Raw genomic sequence first — 20,375 nt, forward strand, 5'->3', positions numbered from 1 at the left:
AGGCATCGCCGGCACCATCTCCTGAGACAGGAGGCTATGGGACTCCTCCATTTAGCCTTGCAGTTGCCGGTGTGTCACTGACAACCCCTCCCGGTATTCCCGGCTCTGCCTTGCCACCCCAAGAAGCTGAGGGGCAAAAGTGTCTAGGGGCACGGCGCTTTGCGGGGGGCACAGCCGAATCCTGGGATCCAGCAGACCTCTGACTGTCCGATCCCTCGGCCTCCATCAGGTATGCGTCAGAGAACGAGTGATGCTCACCTGAAGCCTGCCCGCTAAGATCGCCCACCGAGGTATGTGCCTCCGCAATGGTGGATGGCGCTGGTGAATGCTGTGACGCATCTTTGGTGTCGTCTCGGATGTCTTCTGACATGCTAAGGGTGCTAAGTAATGGGTTAAGAGACATTGCAATTAGTTGTCTCATTTATGTTAAGTGTTCAATGATTGTCTCATTTATGTTAAGTGTTCAATGATTGACACTGATCTGTAAAGGGGCTTCAGGTGGACTCTGGATCTGGTGATGTGATGATTGCGTTTAGTGCAGAGTCTGTTAAAGTGAAATAAAGGTGTTTGTGAAAAGGAGCTGGATTTTTGTCTCTTCATACCACAGAATCCATTCGTTTAACAAAGGGTTGGTGATGAGACATCGCTGGTGGACAGCCAAGTATCGGGTGACGTTCCTGAGAGGAAAGGAACATATTTTTAGTACATGGCCTGGTCAAGGGTTTTGAGTACACGGAACTCACTTGAGTTTGGTCAGCTGGATGGGAGTGCAGTGGCTGCTCACTTTTCCCTCACTTTCAGCGTAGGCCCACTCCTGCTCTTCCCCTGCGAGCTCCAGGGCTCTTTTCCTCGGAAGGAGTCAGGAATCTCAGCTCAGGCATCGCACCACCACCCATCTTCTCTCACTCGCGGTGGTTGTGGACGAGCTTCTCCTGCAGGAACACAAGTGGGGATGACGTGAGCTGGGCGCCAGGCGGGTCAAATACCAATAATTCTTGGCGTGTGTGGGGTTGGCGTGTGACAAGGGAGGGTTTCTGAAAAGGAGTCCCTGGGGTGGCGACGAAGCTTGTGGGCGGCCTCCCCTGCAAGCGGTAGGCATTAACCAATGCCGTGCCCATCTCCCAGGCAGGATTAGTCACGAGAGAGTCTCCTGCCAGCCCAGGGGTAGATTATGCCAACCTCTCCTCCATGGCATCCTGCATACGGGCGAGGACCTGCTCCATGAATGAAGGAGCAGCTTTCCTCACTGCCATCCTCCTGACTTGTTGGAGGCACGGTATCATTGTGGATAGCACAATCGCTTCACAACCCCAGGGTCCCAGGTTCGATTCCGGCTTGGGTCACTGTCTGTGTGGAGTCTGCACATCCTCCCCGTGTGTGCGTGGGTTTCCTCCGGGTGCTCCGGTTTCCTCCCACAGTCCAAAGATGGGCAGGTTAGGTGGATTGGCCGTGATAAATTGCCCTTAGTGTCCAAAATTGCCCTTAGTGTTGGGTGGGGTTACTGGGTTATGGGGATAGGGTGGAGGTGTTGACCTTGGATAGGGTGCTCTTTCCAAGAGCCGGTGCAGACTCGATGGGCCGAATGGCCTCCTCCTGCACTGTAAATTCTATGATTCTATGACTTGAATGACTTGGGCAGCACGGTAGCACAGTGGTGAGCACTGTTGCTTCACAGCGCCCAGGTTCAATTCCCGGCTTGGGTCACTGTCAGCGCGGAGTCTGCACATTCTCCCCGTGTCCGCATGGCATTCCTCCAGGTGTTCCGGTTTCCTCCCACAGTCCAAAGATGCGTGGGTTAGGTGGATTGGCCATGCTAAATTGCCCGTTAGTGTACATAAAAAATGATTCAGTGGGGTAACCGGGTTAGAGGGATGAGGTGGAGACGTGTGCTTGAGTGGGGTGCTCTTTCCAAGGGCCGGTGCAGACTCAATGGGCTGAATGGCCTCCTTCTGCACTGTAAATTCTATAATTCTATGATATTATGACCCTTTAAACGTAGCATCACCCTTCATTGAAGAGCTCAGATGACCACCCGGGGCGGGCTAATCAGATACTTCATGTCTCAGGCGCTGTGTTCTCGCATGCGGGGAATAAAGAATTCCAAGTGCCTAAAAATTGGGTTTCTGATCTCAACACCGGGGCCGGCGGGAATCACGTCAAATATTCACGCCGAAAATGACACTGTCATTTTTTTTAGTAAATTCCGCCCAATGTTTCAGATCAATGACCGTTCATCAGAACTCCATGTGTCTGATCAACTGAAACATTTTGAAACTCCATGGGCGGGATTCTCGACCCCCTGCTGGGTCGGAGAATCAGCTGGGGCCGGCGTCAATCCTGCCCCCGCCGTATCCTGAATTCTACGCCATCCGAGATTCGGCGGGGGCGGGTATCGCGCGGTGATTCTCCGGCCCGCGATGGGCCATTGACAAGCCTCTCCCGCCGGCGTGGATTAAACCACCTAGCTTACCGGCAGGAGCAGGCGGCGTGGGCGGGCGCCGGGGTCCTGGGGGGGGACGCGGGGCAATCTGACCCCGGAGGGTGCCCCCCACGGTGGACTGGCCCGCGATCGGGGCCCACCGATCGGTGGGGGGGCCTGTGCCGTGCGGGCACTCTTTTTCTTCCGCCTTCGCCATAGTCTTCACCATGGCGGAGGTGGAAGAGACCCCCTCCCCTGCGCATGCACCGGGATGATATCAGCAGCTGCTGACGCTCCGGCGCATGCGCGGATTTACGCCGTCCGCAAAGTCCTTTCGGCCCCGGCTGGCGTGGCACCAATGGCTGTTCACGCCAGCCAGCGGAGCGGGACCCACTCCGGCGTGGGCCTAGCCCCTCAATGTGAGGGCTTGGCCCCTAAAGGTGCGTAGACTGCTGCCCCTTTGCGGCGGCCCAACGCCGGAGTGGTTCACACCTCTCCAACATGCTGGCACCCCCCGCCCCGCCGGGTAGGGGAGAATCCCGGCCCATGTGTCTGAGCGACGGAAACATCTTGAACTCCTTTCCATTCCCCACAGATGATATAAGACCTGCTGAGTGTTTCTAGCATTTTCTGTTTTTAATCCTTGATATGAAAAGTTCTGGTGAGGCAGGTTTCAAGCCAGGATTGTAACATTGTGGTGACTTTGGGTGACTTCTCCTCACGTTGATAGAAATCGATCCGGGATGGACATCAACTCAAAATGTAACCTGAAGCTTTATTGAGAAGCAAGAGGCCACCCTGGTTTAAGGGTTTCACTGAGTCTAATCTGACTGCAGTTTGAAAAGCGAATAGCATTCCTGATGCACCATCGATTGCACGCGAGGCGAGTGGTTTACCAATGTCAGGCTTTAATTAACTAGAACACAGCCTGGCGATCGTCTACAGTGGAAAGGAACGATCGTCAGGCTTCTGAGCATTTATACCTCGTTGATAGAGGCGTGGTTAACTCAGCCTCTCGGCCAATCGGTCGAGAGGCACATGACCGACCAGGGCCAATGGTAAGCCGACGTTCTGGCCCAATGGCAGACGAGTATGCAGATCATATCATCACATTTCCCCTGGTCTGGAGTAACTTCCAAACAAAGTTTTAAATGTGCAAAGTGTGCCCGCCCACTTTGAAACTGGGGCTGACAGTCTCAGAGTGCAATTCCCCAGCCCAGTGATAGAATCACAGAATCCCGACAGTGCAGAAGTAGGCCATTCAGCCAATTGAGTCTGCACCACCCCTTTGGAAGAGCACCCTACCTAGGCCCAATCCCCCGCCCTATTCCTGCAACCCCACCCTAAGGGGCAATTTACCCTGGCCGATCCACCTAACCCGCACATCTTTGGACTGTGGGAGGAAATCGGAGCACCAGGAGGAAACCCACGCAGACACGGGGAGGAATTACACACTCCACGGTTACCCGAGATCAGAATCGAACCTGGGTCCCTGGCGCTGTGAGGCGGCAGTGCTAACCCACTGTGCCACCGTGCCGACCAGCGCCCTCAGCACTGAACTAGTGTGGTTAACACAGCTCCTCTCTCATCATTAAAATGTAAACACGAGGCCCCGCCAGCCTCTCTAAAGCTCTCGGATCATCCCCGTGTGAGTTTAAAAAGTGCCCTGGGGAAATCACTACCAGTAGGGATAAATGTACAGTATTTGCATTGAAGCACTAGTGAAGAGGGGCTCTGTGCTACAATAAAAGTGAACCTTTCTGATTTGCAACACAGTATTGAGTTGATGACGTCATAAACCTTTAACACTGTATCTCCGCAGCTTCTGAGTAACAGTCAGCTTCCTCCTTCAATTTGTTACTTGCTCTTTTGGTTGATACTAGAAATCCTGAATTCAGTAAATTTCTTCACTTGCAGCAACGAGGGCAACAATGTAACAAAGAGATTTGGGCATCTGATAAACGTGGATAATATCACATGGAAAGGGCTGGTGTAAGAGTGAATTGCTATGAAACATATAACTTGAGTTATACACCACACAGCACAGCACTAATTTGCACTTATATAGCGTCTTTGATGCCGGAAAATAGCACAGAGGTGTTTCACAGATGCAGAGTAATAAGTCTTACAACATCTGAGTGAGCCCCACCGCTCCATGCCCCCACCCCCAACAACAGTATAATAGAATTACTACAGTGCAGAATCATCATCATCATAGAATTTACAGTGCAGAAGGATGCCATTCGGCCCATCGAGTCTGCACCGGCTCTTGGAAAGAGCACCCTACCCAAGGTCAACACCTCCACCCTATCCCATAACCCAGTAACCCCACCCAACACTAAGGGCAGTTTTGGACACTAAGGGCAATTTATCATGGCCAATCCACCTAACCTGCACATCTTTGTGACTGTGGGAGGAAACCGGAGCACCCGGAGGAAACCCACGCACACACGGGGAGAATGTGCAGACTCCGTACAGACAGTGACCCAAGCCGGAATCGAACCTGGGACCCTGGAGCTATTGTGCTATCCACAATGCTACCGTGCTGCCCATTTGGCCCATCGTGTCTGCAACGACCCTCTGAAAGGGTACCCCACATAGGGTCAGGCCCCCACCCTGTCCCCTTAACCCAGTAACCCCACCTAACCTAACCTGTTGGGACACTTAATGGGCAATTGATCGTGGCCAATCCACCTAACCTGCACATCTTTGGACTGCGGGAGGAAAGCGGAGCACCCGGAGGAAACCCACGCAGACACGGGGAAAACGTGCAGACACGGACAGTGACCCGAAGCGGCACTCGAACCTGGGACCCTGGCGCTGTGAGGCAGCAGTGCTAACCACTGTGCCACCGTGCTGCCCCATTACCAGTTCTCTCGAAACGTTAGCCCTCTTCTCTCCCCACAGATACTGGGGGGGGGGGGGGGGGATTGTCCAGCATTTTCCGTTTCTGCTGTCCAATTTCAATGGATAAGGCGAGGTCCCACATCATAGGCACTGTACAAATGCAAGTTGTTGTTGTGACTGAAACCAATGCATGAAGTTGAGAACATTGCAAACAAGGGGGAAACATTTCACTTACATTTAAACTCCGAAAATTAAAAAAAATCAGGAATGAAATATTGGAAGACTTTTAATTTACTGAAACATCAATAGGAAATCTGTTAAAAAAGGGCACCCATTTTTTGTTTTGTCGCCGACCGAGCGATTCTTTTCCTCGGGTGAAAATTTTGCAAACATGTTTTTTTTAAAAGGAAGCTTGTGTGGGATGATTTGATTATTTCTGTTTCCGGGTGTTTGCGGGGGGGGGGCTAGAGGCGGTTGCTGTATTTGAACTCTCTCTCCAGGCTGGATGCTGCCCGCAGTCTCCCAGCCTCACAGCGCTCCCTTTGCCCCCTTCGCTGAAGCTCTCCAGCGGGGCGACCTGCCTCAATGCGCTCGCTGGCTGCAGCAGGACCCGGCGGTGCTGAGTGCCAGAGGTAAGAGCAGCTCCTGTGGGTGAGGTAGCAACCCCGGCTCTTCCACCTCACCCCATGGGGGTGGGAACAGGGAGAAGCCGCGAACCAGCTAAGGCGAACCAGCAAGTGACACCAGGGCTCACATTGATCTCCAGCCCTCCCCAGTCTCCTCTTTTGGATGTTGGCCTGTTCTGCACCGAGTTAAAGTTGAGGATTAGCTCCCCTCTTGGTCTGGAAGGAGATTGAGGGAGATGGTCTCTCTCTCTCTCCCTCCAGGATGTGTCATGGGGTCCTGCTGCCCAGGGGTTTTAACAGGAATCAATTACGGGCGGCACGGTGGCACAGTGGGTTAGCACTGCTGCCTCACGCCGCCAGGGACCCGGGTTCGGTTCCCGGCTTGGGTCACTGTCTGAGCGGAGTCTGCACGTTCTCCCCGCGTCTGCGTGGGTTTCCTCCGGGTGCTCCGGTTTCCTCCCCCAGTCCAAAGGTGCCCGTGATAAATTGCCCCTTCAGTGTCTAACGGTGAGGTGCGGTTACAGGGATAGGGTAGGGGATTCGGGCCGAGGTAGGGGTGCTCTTTCAGAAGGTACGGTGCGGACTCGATGGGCCGAATGGCCTCCTTCTGCACTGTAGTGATTCTGTGAGTGGAGAGAACGGGTTCTGCAGGCGGTTTGGTAAATTGAGCACACATTGGTCATGGAGTTAGACAGCTGACGGGAAGGAGGTGGACGGGAGAGGGGAAAGAGTACTATTGAACGGAGTGAAATATTGTCACCCAGGTGATCAGGCGGATTCAGTAACTAATTGGAGTTGGATATCAAGTTGGAAAGGGGACATTTGCGGGGGGGGGGGGGGGGGGGGGGAGAGGGGGATCTAATTGGATAACTCGTACAAGGAGCTGGCGGGAACCCAGTAGACCAAACGGCCTCCTTCTGTGCTGTAAGAATCTTTAGTTCTCAGTGACCTGGGCCCAGATCGAGTGGGAAGTTGAAGCATTGCAACTGTTAGCTGTGTGCGGAGGAAGAAGATCAATTAGATATAAACATTGTGGATATCGAGTGCCTGGCTAGGGTACTGTAGGTAAAGAACCTGCAGGCATTGACCTCGGGACCTTTTGATGGACTGGCTGAGTTTGTGAGTCACAATCCAACAAAACTCAACACCTCGGGGGTCAAATCCAGGGTTACAGCCTTTATTCATGTTAATTTGCTGTGTAGGTATTTTTTTATTCGTTCTTGGGATGTGGGTATCGCTGGCTGGGCCAGCGTTTGTTGCCCATCCCTAATTGTCCTTGAACTGAGCGGCTTGCTCGGTCATTTCAGAACAGGGCAGTTAGAATCAACCCATCATCACATGTAGGCCAGACCGGGTAAGGACGGCAGATTTCCTTCCCTGAAGGACATTAGTGAACCAGATGGGGTTTTTTTTACGGCAATCGGACATGGTCACCATTAGATTTTTAAATCTAGATTTTATTGAATTCAAATTTCACTATATGCCAGGGTGGGATTTGAACCAGAGCATTACTCTGTGTCTCTGGATTACAAGTCTAGTGACAATACCACTATGCCACTGTCACCCCTCTATTATTGTACCAGCCTCCCCGAACAGGTGCCGGAATGTGGCGACTAGGGGCTTTTCACAGTAACTTCATTTGAAGCCTACTCGGGACAAGAAGCGATTTTCATTTCATTTCAAATTGAAGTGTTGGGTGTAGAAATCTAACCTGATACACTGTCAGACACCTAACGTGTGCGGGTAACGCAGCAACGTTTCTTTATTCGTTCTTAGAATGTGGGGCTTCGCTAACGTGGCCGGAATTTATTGCTCATCCCTAATGGCCCTTGAGAAAGTGGCGGTGGGTCGCTTTCTGTGGTCCACGCACACCCACATTTTGCCGCACAGTCCATTTTGCTTTCGGCCGTTTCAGAGGGTGGTTAGGGGTCAACCACGTTGCTAGGGGTCTGGAGTTGCATATCGGCCAGACTGGATGGGGACGGCAGATTTCCTCCCCAAAGGTTGTCCAGCGAACCAGATGGCCTTTTGCAACAATCCGGTGGTTTTCTGATGATTTTATTCCAGATGAATTAATTCAGTTTAAATGGGGTGGGTTTTGAACTCAAATCTCTGGAGCATGAGTCTCTGGATTGTGAGTCCATTATACTGTCCCCTTATTGTAATAATTCCAATTAATTAAACAGAACTATCAAAAGGAAGATTGAAATAGAGTACAATTAAACGCACACACAGACGAGAGACTGACTCAAGTAAGCAGCCAATTAAGATCATTTCTTTTTGGTGTCATGTGAGGGTACCTTTAAGAAATGGGTGTTTATTACTGCAGTGATGTCAGAGTGTGGGTGGAGCTGGGCTGTCTGTCAGCTTTTTACTTTTGTTTTTGAGCAGGCTGCAGGGTGTGTTTTAGTTTTGTTTTCAGTGTTGGAGCTGAAGCCAGACAGAGCAGGTGTACTGCTGTTCTCTCTGCCATCAAAAGACTATCTCTTGATCATTTGGTGAATTCAGAATTATAAATGTTTTCAGTAGTGACTTTAACCTGATGTGCTTCTGGTAAAAGGTATTTTAAGTCTTATGGATGTTAAAAGGAAAGCTTAAAGGATTACTTAGTGTTGTAGTCTTTGTGGGTTGTATTTGAATTAATGGTTGCTAAGATGTTCACTGCATGTTTTAAAAAGGTTAACTTGAGTTCATAGAATAAACATTGTTTTGCTTTAAAAAATACTTTTCCATTTCTGCTGTACCACACCTGTAGAGTGGGCCGTGTGCTCCCCATACCACAATCTATTAAAAGTTGTGGATCAGGTGAACTCCATGATACACTTTGGGGTTCTCTAGACCCCGGCCAATAACATTGGATAGACAGGGGACAAATCTTCCCGAACAATGAAGTTGGGAAACTTTGTTCTTTAGCCCTTTCTTTCCCCCACTTGATGAACGAAGCAATGGTGGCACAGGAAAAGGTTCCGATCCAGAATGCGGTGCCTTAGTGTTGATGTGTTAGGCAGGTTGGTTCGACGTTGACTGCAACTGGATGCAAGGAAGCTAGAAGCAAACGTCTGACACCGGAGATGATCCAACACTGTTTTATTTAACTATGAACGGCTGTACATGTTCATCTGTGGGTTGACATTCTACTAATCCTACTGATGACCTCTTACTGGTTCGACCAGACTTACTAGCTACCACATGGCAGTAGTGCCCACTAACTTGTGCAGTCTGATTGTGTTAGTATCTGGGTCCTGAGAGAGCGGGAGTCTTAATGCCCTGTGGGCTTCATAGTGGTGGTGTCCTGTCTGGTGATTGGTTGTTCTGTGCTGTGTGTTCATTGGTCATCCTGTGTGTCAATCACTGCCTGTCTGCATCTCATTCTGTACATGAGTGGATATTATGACATCTCCCCTTTTTTTTTTAAGATAAGTTTTGGAACGTGAAGGTATATACATGCCTGACTTTGTACAAGTGGTGAGTTAACGAACATATATACATGGGAAGGTGTCTATCGTGCAGATACAGAGCAAATTGAACAAAATTTACAAAAGTTAAGTCTATAGATTCAGTCTTTGAGGCGGGTGATGAATTCTGGTCGAACGCCGCAGAGGTGGAGCAGGAGACGCCGGCACTTGGACAGGTGGGATTGCTGGCATTGCGGCGGTGTTGTGGACAGGCAGGATCACTGGCAGATTGGTGGCCTAGTGGCAGGAGACGTCCAGAGGAGGCATGATAACCGGCGGAGCAATGCGGTTAGGCGGTGGGCGGGGAACTCTCCGCAGCGCCCTCCTGTTGCGCCGGAGAATGGAGCCGTCGGCCATTTGAACAATGAAAGACCTTGGGGCGGCCTTCCTGACAACAACAGCTGGGGCTGACCACCCTCCCTCAGGCAACTGGACGCGAACAACATCTGCTGGAGCCAGCGCAGGCAGATCTGTGGCATGAGCATCTTGCGTGATCTTCTGCTGTTCCCTGGATCGCTGCACCTTCTGCAGCACCGTGCGGTGGTCAAGCTCTGGAATATGGATGGCTGGAACTGTCGTCCTCGGGTTGCGGTTCATGAGCAACTGCGCCGGAGACAAACCAGTCAACAGAGGGGCTGCTCTGTAGGCCAGCAGAGCCAAGTTGAAATCGGAGGCTGAGTCTGCAGCCTTGCACAGCAACCGCTTGACGATATGGACCCCTTTCTCGGCCTTCCCGTTTGATTGCGGGTAATGGGGGCTGGAGGTGATGTGCCTGAAGTTGTAGGATCGTGCAAAATCGGACCACTCCTGGCTGTAGAAACATGGACCGTTATCACTCATTACTGTGAGTGGTATCCCGTGCCTGGCAAACGTCTCTTTGCAGGCTTTGAGAATGGACCTAGACGGGAGGTCTGACAATTTCACCACTTCGGGGTAACTGGAGAAGTAGTCGACCAAGAGCACGTAATCACGCATTGGCGTGAAAGAGGTCTACTCCCACTTTAGACACGGAGAGGTGACAATCTCGTGCTGTTGCAGCGTTTCTTTGGGCTGAGCCGGTTGAAACTTCCGGCAGGTTGGGCAGTTGAGGACCGTGTCAGCAATGCCCTGGTTGATGCCCGGCCAATAAACAGCCTCCCGAGATATGCGTCGACATTTTACGACCCCAAGGTGACCCTCATGGATCTGTCCGAGCCCCGTAGCTCGCATGCTTTGAGGAATGACGATCCTGTCCAGTTTAAGTAGGATTCCCTCGATGGCCGTTAACTCGTCCTTAATGTTAAGGAACTGGGGACATTGCCCCTTTTGCCAGCCATGGGCGAGGTGTTGCACCACGCGCTGCAGTAGAGGATCCTTGGCAATTCCTTCACGTATTTGGACCACTCGTTCATCAGTGGCTGGTAGGTTGCTGGCACACAACTGAACCTGTGCCTCTATGTGGCAGATGAAGTTGCGCTGTTCACACGGTGTGGTGATGGACTGGGTAGGGCATCCGCGATGATTAGCTCCTTACCCGGTGTGTAGACGAGTTCGAAGTCATATCGGCGGCGACAAAGAAGAATTCGCTGTAGCCAAGGTGTCATGTAATTTAAATCGTTCTGGATTATGTGGACTAAAGGCCTGTGGTCTGTTTCCACCGTGAACTTTGGCAGGCCATATACGTAGTCATGAAACTTGACTGTTCCTGTCAGGAGACCCAAGCATTTCCTTCTCGATCTGGGCATACCGTTGGTCGGTCGGCGTCATGGCCCTGGAGGCGTACGCCATTGGAGCCCAGGACGAGGAGTCGTCTCGCTGGAGGAGCACCGCCCCAATGCTGTCCAGACTAGCGTCAGTAGATATCTTGGTGGCCTTAGTTGGGTCAAAGAACGCCAGTACTGGGGCTGTGGTGAGCATCGCCTTTAACTTGAGCCACTCCTGTTCATGGGCGGGGCAGCCACTGGAACACTGTTGACTTCTTTACGAGATGCCGGAGGGCCGTGGTGTGGGCTGCCAAATTGGGAATGAATTTCCTGAGAAAATTTACCATCCCGAGGAAGTGGAGGACCGCCTTCTTGTCCTCCGGGGTCTTCATGGCATTGATCGCCAGCACCTTGTCGCCGTCCGGTTGTACACCCTGCTGTGAAATGTGGTCACCAAACTTGATAGCGGACCTACCAAATGAGCATTTGGCCCTGTTGAGCTGGAGGCCATTTTCATGAATCCGCTGGAAGACCTATCTGAGGCGGGAAATGTGATCCTCTGGCGTTGTGGACCAGATGATCACGTCGTCCGCATAGACTCGCACCCCCTCGATGCCCTCCATCATTTGCTCCATAATGCGATGAAATATTTCGGAAGCTGATGATACCGAAGGGCAAGCGATTGTAGCAATATGGCCGAACGGAGTGTTAAACGTGCACAGCTTCCGACTGGACGCGTCCAGCTGTACTTGCCAGAAGCCGCGGGAGGCGTCCAGCTTGGTGAAGAATTTGGCATGAGCCATCTCACTGGTTAACTCTTCACACTTCGGGATTGGGTGGTGCTCTCGCATGATGCTGCGGTTCAGGTCTTTGGGATCAATGCAAATGCGGAGTTCACCAGAGTTTTTTTTTACGCAGACCATGGAGCTGACCCAGTCTGTTGGTTCCGTGACCTTTGAGATGATGCCCTGGTCTTGGAGGTCTTGCAGCTGTTTTTTTAGACGATCCTTGAGAGGAGCCGGCACCCGGCGTGGTGCATGGATCACTGGGATGGCGTTCGGCTTGAGCAAAATTTTGTAGCGATATGGGAGCGTGCCCATTCCATCAAACACGTTGTGGTATTGTGTGAGACTGTCGTCTATCTCGGCCTGGAGATTCACATCGGGCGAGGCAGTCACCAGTGTCAAGGACATGGTGTGGACTCGCTGGACCAGATTCACGAGCTTGCAGGCGTGAGCACCGAGCAGGGATGCCTGTCAGGCCGGACGATCTTGAATCATAAAGTTGCCTTGATTTCCTTGTGAGATCCCCCTAGCTGACACGATCCACTGGCAGCTATGGCATTGCCATTATACTCAAGGAGTTGGCAGGCTGGTGGAATAATGCTTGGTTGGTCACGGATGCTGTCGAGATCTGACTGCGATATGAGGTTCGCAGACGCGCCAGTGTCCAGTTTAATCGGCTGCGAGCCTGGTTGACTGTGAGGACGGCACACCACTCATCATCGGGATCCACACTGAGGATCGAAAGACAGGTTGCAGGTGCAGTGGGGACCAGCTCGCGTGTGGTTATGATGCCCACCTGTTATGGAAATTCTAAGCAGTCCGCAGCGGGGTCCGTTGGGCTGTCGGGATCAGAATCCTGCATGTCTTGTACCGAGCGGATACTTCTGCGCCGTGTCTGGGATCGCTGGCTGATAATCGGTGGAGCGAACCTGCAGCAGGCGGCGAAATGGCCAGGCTTCCCACACCGTAGGCATCGCCTATGGCTGGACATTGCCGCTTTAAATGGGCGGAGCCACAATTCTGACACGTCATAACGCTGACATCAGCGCGTTCCGTGTGCCAACGCGCCTGCGCACTGAGGTCGGCCGACATACGCCTCGCCGTCCACCCGGTCATGGCGCGCATGCATAGGGACCCGGGAAAAGAGCGCGAAACAGCCACTCTCCTCGATACTCCGGCCTTGGATTTTTACAATGGCCTGCACCCGTTCTGCCTCGTGGGAGGCCAGTTTTGCATTTTCTGCCGCCCTGATGCGTGAGTAACGATTCCAGGCTTGCTCATGGACTACGCACGACTCGATAGCGACGGAGAGGGTGAGCTGCTTAAATTTGAGGAGCTGCTGCCGCAGTGAATCTGAGTGGACCCCGAAAACGATCTGATCCCGGATGATGGAATCAGCCGCCGAGCCATAATTACATGACTGCGCCAGGATGCGGAGATGGGTCTGGAAGGACTGAAAAGGTTTATCCTTACCCTGAAGCCTCTGTTGGAAGATGTACCGTTCAAAGCTCTCATTCGCCTCAATGTCGCAGTGGCTGTCGAATTTTAGCAGAACTGTTTTGAAATTCATCTTGTCTTCGCCATTAGCAAGCGTAAGCGAGTTGTATATATGGATGGCGAGACCCCCGCGGTCGAGATAAATCTTCCTTGCATCCGATGCTGCCTCGAGGTCGGAGGCCTCGATATACAGGAGGAACTTTTGCGTGAAGATTTTCCAATTGGTGGCGAGGTTGCCGGAGATGCGGAGCTGCGGAGGAAGCTGGATGTTTTCTATTTCGCTGGATGGCCGCTTGCTGTTCGTTGCAGATTCACTCTAGGTACGTTCGGCAGGATTAATATCACTCTGGTGCCATGATGTGTTAGGCAGGTTGGTTCGACGTTGACTGCAACTGGATGCAGGGAAGCTAGAAACAAACGTCTGACACCGGAGATGATCCAACACTGTTTTATTTAACTTATAAGATGATCAGGGGAATAGATAGAGTAGACAGTCAGAGACTTTTTCCCCGGGTGGAACAAACCATTACAAGGGGACATAAATTTAAGGTAAATGGTGGAAGATATAGGGGGGATGTCAGAGGTAGGTTCTTTACCCAGAGAGTAGTGAGGGCATGGAATGCACTGCCTGTGGAAGTAGTTGAGTCGGAAACGTTGGGGACCTTCAAGCGGCTATTGGATAGGTACATGGATTATGGTAGAATAATGGAGTGTAGATTCATTTCTTCTTAAGGGCTGCACGGTAGCATTGTGGATCGCACAATTGCTTCACAGCTCCAGGGTCCCAAGTTCGATTTCGACTTGGGTCACTGTCTGTGTGGAGTCTGCACGTCCTCCCCGTGTGTGCGTGGGTTTCCTCCGGGTGCTCCGGTTTCCTCCCACAGTCCAAAGATGTGCAGGTTGGGTGGATTGGCCATGCTAAATTGCCTTTGGTGTCCAAAATTCTATGATTAACCAAGGACAAAAGTTCGGCACAACATCGTGGGCCGAAGGGCCTGTTCTGTGCTGTATTTCTGTATTTATATTTCTATGAACGGCTGTACATGTTCAGCTGTGGGTTGACACTCTACTAATCCTACTGATGACCTCTTACTGGCTCGACCAGACTTGCTAGCTACCACACGGCAGTAGTGCCCACTGACTTGTGCACTCTGACTGTCTCAGTGTCTGGGTCCCGAGAGAGCGGGAGTCTTAATGCCCTGTGGGCTTTATAGTGGTGGTGTCCTGTCTGGTGATTGGCTGTTCTGTGTTGTGTGTTCATTGGTCATCCTGTGTGTCAATCACTGCCTGTCTGCATCTCATTATATACATGAGTGGATATTCTGACAAGTGTTAAGGAGGCAGGTTGAATCACGGCTTTGAAAATGGAATTGGATGAGCACCTGAGGAGAAACAGGTCTGAGAAGGGAAAGGACAGGGGTATGGGACTAGCAGAGTTGCTCTTGCAGAGAGCTAGCACAGACACAACTGGCTGAGTGGTCTCCTTCTATCCTGTAATTTTTTAAATATTTATTCATGGGATATGGGCGGCGCCGGTTAGGCCAACATTTGTTGCCCATCCCTAATTGCCCTTGAACTGAGTGGCTTGTTAGGCCATTTCGGGGGGTATATAAGAGTCAACCACGTTCTTGGGTATCTAAAGTCACCTGTACTCCAGACTAGGTAAGGACGACAGATTTCCTCCCCTGAAGGACATTAGTGAACCAGATGGGTTTTTACGATAATCGACAATGGTTTCACGGCCGGCATTAAACTTTTTAATTCCAGATTTTTATTGAATTCAAATTGCACCATCTGCCCTGGCGGGATTCGAACCCAGGTCCCCAGGGCATTACCATGGGTCTCTGGATCAATAGTCCAGTGGCAATACCACTACACCACTGCCTCCCCTCGTGTGCCCACCCGTGATGGAGCAATTAAAATCAGGGATGCTGAAGGGGAGGGGAATTGGGAGAGCTATCCCGGAGGGTTGCGGGGCTGGAGGAGATTGATGCACATCAGGACCGTGTAAGGATTTGAATACACGGATGGGAATTTGAAAATCGAGGCTTTGGTTGCGAGCCGGTGTGGAGCAGCGAGCACAGGACTGTGGGTGAACAGGACGTGTGGCGAGTAAGGACACGGATAGCAGAGGTTTGGGTGATCTCGAGTTAATGGAGGTTGAATGTGTAAGGACCCTTATCTTTCATGGTACGTAAAGAGAAAAGGGTTTTCCCCCACGGCAGAAATCTCCGCTGACGTCAGTGGGACCTGAATGTCCCGCAGGCAGGAGGGGCCGGAATATTCCGGTCAAACAGAAAGCAACAAAAGACTGTCGCAAAATGTCTGGATGTTTACTAGATCAATGACAGTCCGGCATTGAGTGGAGGTGGTGATACAATAAGGAAAAATGTTGCGGTTGTTTTCGAAGATGTTCAGGTGGCGCGATATATGCCACCTGTACCCGTCGTTAATGGACCAAATCCCCGGCTGTGGATTTAACCACAAACAAACAAGACTTCACCGTAACTGAGACAGCTGTTGCTGCAATATATCCAAACCCTGATTGATGTGGAATGTGAGGCATTGATTTTATCTGCGACTGATTGGGAGCACCTTTCGTTCTCCATGCCGTCCTCCTTCCAGAGGGCCAGCGACGCTGTGTCGCTGCTTTCCAAATATTTGCCACCCTTCTGCTGAGAGAGGCAAAATGCCGCGATGTGATCTCATGGTTGTTATCATTTCTGACAGATTGAGATAAGTCAGAGCAAATAGACTCTGTCGCGCATTCAATGCAGTTCCTTGTGAATACCTTAATTTATCGCTAGACTGAGTTTTAAAATATATGGTCCGGACAGTTTTACAATATTACTAGCTGTCTTTATTTTTCCTGCCGTTAACGCTTACTCTGGACCGATGCTTTGTCTCTTTACGATAACCATTACCACTTCCTCTGCACTCTGTTCCATGACATATTTTTGCTTTTTAATCCCTCCCGCCCTCTAACCTATCCCTGACCCTCCCTTTTGTTCTACCCGACTCTGCTCTTTTTCAACAGCGCAAAGCCCATCGCGTTTCTACCTCTCGTCCGTTCCGAAGAAGGGTGACCTTAGACTTGAAACGTTAACTCTATTTTCTCCCTCCACAGATGCTGTCAGACCTGCTGAGGTTTTCCCCAGTTCTTTCCATTCTGCTGATTGCTGAGTATTGTTTGCTTTGTGCTTGGAGTGTTTCCTTAACTTCGCTCTATTGTCATGTGAGAGGACCTTTAAGAAATGTACCTTTAAGAAATGTACCTTTTAAGAAATGGGTGTTTATTAGTGATGTCAGAGTGTGGGTGGAGCTGGGCTGTCTGTCAGCTTTTTACTTTCGTTTTAAGCTGTTTGTTGCAGGGTGTATTTTAGTTTCTTTTACCATGTTGGAGCTGAAGCCAGACACAGCTCTCTGCCATGAAAAGACTATCTCTTACAAAAAAAAAAGACTATCTCTTGATCATTTGGTGAATTCTTGTGTCAGTCCAGCCATCCCTGGGAATCAGTCTGGCAAACGCTCGCTGCACTCCTTCTAGAGCAAGAACATCCTTCCTGAGATAAGGAGACCAGAATTGCACACAGTATTCCAGGCGTGGCCTCACCAACATCCTGATAGATGCTTTTCCAGTCCAGTTTTATGTTACTTGAAAGTTTATGCTCATACTCTACATTCCCCCATTTAATCACAAAAGGTTAGTAAGCAAGTGGTTAGAAAGGCAAATTATTTGTTATTGCGAGGGGAATTTATGGCAAGTACAAAAGAACATCATAGAATTTACAGTGCAGAAGGAGGCCATTCAGCCCATCGAGTCTGCACCGGCTCTTGGAAAGAGCACCCTACTCAAGGTCAACAACTCCAGCCTATCCCCATAACCCAGTAACCCCACCCAACACTAAGGGCAATTTTGGACACTAAGGGCAATTTAGCATGGCCAATCCACCTAACCTGCACATCTTTGGACTGTGGGAGGAAACCGGAGCACCCGGAGGAAACCCACGCACACACGGGGAGGATGTGCAGACTCCACACAGACAGTGACCCAAGCCGGGAATCGAACCTGGGACCCTGGAGCTGTGAAGCGATTGTGCTACCCACAATGCTACCGTGCTGTCCAAAAGATGGGTTTGACTGCAAATGTACACGGCCTTGTTGCGACTTCATATGGGAAACTGTATGGCATTTTGGTCTCCTTCATTTATAATTGCTTTAACCACAGGGCAGATGATAGCCTATTGGTAATGCCACTGGGATAGTAGTAAATGAGAGGCCCAGGTTAATTCTCTGAGGGGACATGGGTTCAAATCCCACCATGGGAATTAAAATTCCGTTCTTCTATCTGGAATTGTGAAGCTATCTTCAGTCACGGGGAAACTGGCCGTCTGGTTCACCATTTTCCCTCAAGGAAGGAAATCTCCAGTCAATGAGGTGGAGTCCAAAAGGAGGGAAGGTCGGTAAAGAGAAGGCGAGATTGTAGGGTGGGATTTCTCAACATCGGGCCTGAGCAGCTCCAGGCACGGCCGCCGATGATGGCGATAAAGAGAGGGGGAGAGGGGGGGGGGGGGGGGGGGGGGGGGGGTGCGAGAGGTTGGAAGATCCCACCACCGGACCACGGTGGGGCCGTCTCCCGGCAGGACCTTCCAGTCCCGCCAACAGTGAAACCCCGCTGTGGGTTTCCCGACGGCCGGCCCGGGGGGGTCGAATAGAAAACCCCATTAACACACCACGGGCCCATTGTGTTACAATGTAGCGGCTCAATGATTAACGCTGCTGCCTCACAGCACCAGTAACCGGTGCTCGGTTCCAGCCTTGGGTGATTGCCCTCGTGGAGTTTGCACGTTCTCCCCGTGTCTGCGTGGGTTTCCTCCGGGTGCTCCGGTTTCCTCCCACAATCCAGGTTAGGTGGATTGGTCGCGCTAAAATTCCAGGGATGTGTGGGTTAGGCTACGGGGATAGGGCGGGTCGGGCTGGGGAGTTGCCCTAGGCAGAGCGTTCTCGGAGGGTTGGTGCAGACTCGATGGGCCGAATGGACTCCTGCAGTCCTTCCATGATTCTATTCTGTGATAACTGACTTTGAATTAACAAAGAATACTGTACGTATTTGAAATGTTCTGTCTCCGAAATATCATATGGCTCATGATGTAAATTTTAGGTTTCACCACAAGATGGCAGTGTTGTCTGTTGTTGAGATTGGGGAAAGAAACTGAGCATAAACTAGATTCAAATGCAGAATGGGCGGCTTGTATTGTGAGGAAAGGTTAGAGAGGTGAGGCTTGTATCCTCTGGAGTTTAGAAGAGTGAGAGGCGAATTGATTGAAAAGTTTAAGATCAGGAGAGGTATTAACAGCATGTATGTGGGGAGGATGTTTCATCTTGTAGGAGCATCTAGAACTGGGAGAGGTCACTGTTTAAAAATAAGGGGGTCGCCCATTTAAGACGGCGATGAGGAGAAACCTTTTCCCTCAGAGGGCGGTGAGTCTCTGGAACTCTCTTCCTCAAAAGGCAGTGGAAGCAGAGTCTTTGAATCGTTTTAAGGCTGAGCTCGATAGATTCTTGATTAACCAGGAGGTGAAAGGTTAAGAAGGGGGCTATAGGTTATCGGGGGTCGGTGGGAATGTGGAACTGAAGTTACAATCCGATCAGCCGCGATCTTATTGAGTTGCGGAGCAGGAACGAAGGGCCGAGTGGCCTACTCCTGATCCTAGGTTATGTGAAAATACCAGAGGTGTTCTGTTGACCACATCTTCCCGTACCAGCCTCCCCGGACAGGCGCCGGAATATGGCGACTAGGGGCTTTTCACAGTAACTTCATTGAAGCCTACTCGTGACAATAAGCGATTTTTCATTTTCATTTTTTTTTTCATTTTCTTGAAGAGGGATTGCCGAGCCATTTTATTTCAGGCCACCAGGGGGAGCGTTGAGCAGAAAGCCGCAACAGGCTGAGAGACAGACAGGGCAGAAGAAACCAGATAGATTGGATTAGATTGGATTGTATTTGTTTATTGTCACGTGTACCGAGGTACAGTGAAAAGTATTTTTCTGCGAGCAGCTCAACAGATCATTCAGTACATGGAAGAAAAGGGAATTAAACAATTCAAGAAAATACATGAGAATACATAATAGGGCAATACAAGATATGCAATGTAACTACATAAGCATTGGCATCGGTTGAAGCATACAGGGTGCAGTGTTAATGAGGTCAGTCAATAAGAGGGTCATTTAGGAGTCTGGTGACAGTGGGGAAGAAGCTGTTTTTGAGTCTGTTCGTGCGTGTTCTCAGACTTCTGAATCTCCTGCCCGATGGAAGAAGTTGGAAAGATCGCCAGACGTAAGGAGCATCGGTTATAACAAAAGTAAAGTTGGGGACCGTGGTTACAGGCCGAGGCTCATTGCTAAGACTGACCAGTAAGCTTAAACAGCCTGGAAATCACTGCAAGATCGACGAAGGATACACAAAGTTAAAACCCAGTCTCCACACAAATGGGTCATTTAGCTGAACTGGGCGATTTAGTCTAGTATAAACCTCTGAGCTGCTTCTCATGCATTTACATCCCTCCTTAAATATAGTGATCAATACTGTACACCGTACTCCAGATGTGGTCCCACCAACGCCCTATTCAACCTTTGTAATCCATTCCCTTCAAAATGAACCAAAACATTCTATCGGCTTTCCTAATTACCTGCTGTACCTGTCCCCGAGCCTTTTGTGATTCACCTCACAGCCAAGTAAGTGCTTTTCGAAAAGTAGTCGCTGTCGTGATGTAGGAAATGTGGCAGCCGATTTGCACTCCGCAAACTCCCACAAAATAGCAATCTGGTAATAATCGGATAATCTTTTTTTTTCCTGATGTTGATTGAGGGATGAATGTTGGCCTAGGGCACAGGGGATAATCTCCTGCCTTTCCTGACAGCGCTAGATTGCCAAGGCAAGACGGCGCTTCACCAAGCCGTGTCTGGATCTTTCACATTCACCCAGATAGATGAGGGGCCTCCGCTGCAAGATGGCCCCTCCGACACTGCAGCACTACCTTGGCACTGTTCTGGAGTGGATGCCA

General features: G+C 50.6%; 1 protein-coding gene across 1 annotated transcript in view; it reads left to right on the forward strand.

The window, feature by feature from the left end:
- Nucleotides 1–5,690: 5,690 nt before the first annotated feature.
- si:ch211-223a10.1 (palmitoyltransferase AKR1) overlaps nucleotides 5,691–20,375 on the forward strand; it is a 42,730-nt gene continuing 28,045 nt past the window's right edge. Inside the window, exon 1 of the mRNA XM_038783008.1 lies at nucleotides 5,691–5,898. Within this exon, the coding sequence (XP_038638936.1) occupies nucleotides 5,772–5,898 (127 nt within the window). The 5' untranslated portion in view covers nucleotides 5,691–5,771. The remainder of the gene's footprint in view (nucleotides 5,899–20,375) is intronic.

This window comes from Scyliorhinus canicula, chromosome 22 (genome assembly GCF_902713615.1).
Source record: "Scyliorhinus canicula chromosome 22, sScyCan1.1, whole genome shotgun sequence".
In the NCBI taxonomy this organism is placed as follows: domain Eukaryota; kingdom Metazoa; phylum Chordata; class Chondrichthyes; order Carcharhiniformes; family Scyliorhinidae; genus Scyliorhinus; species Scyliorhinus canicula.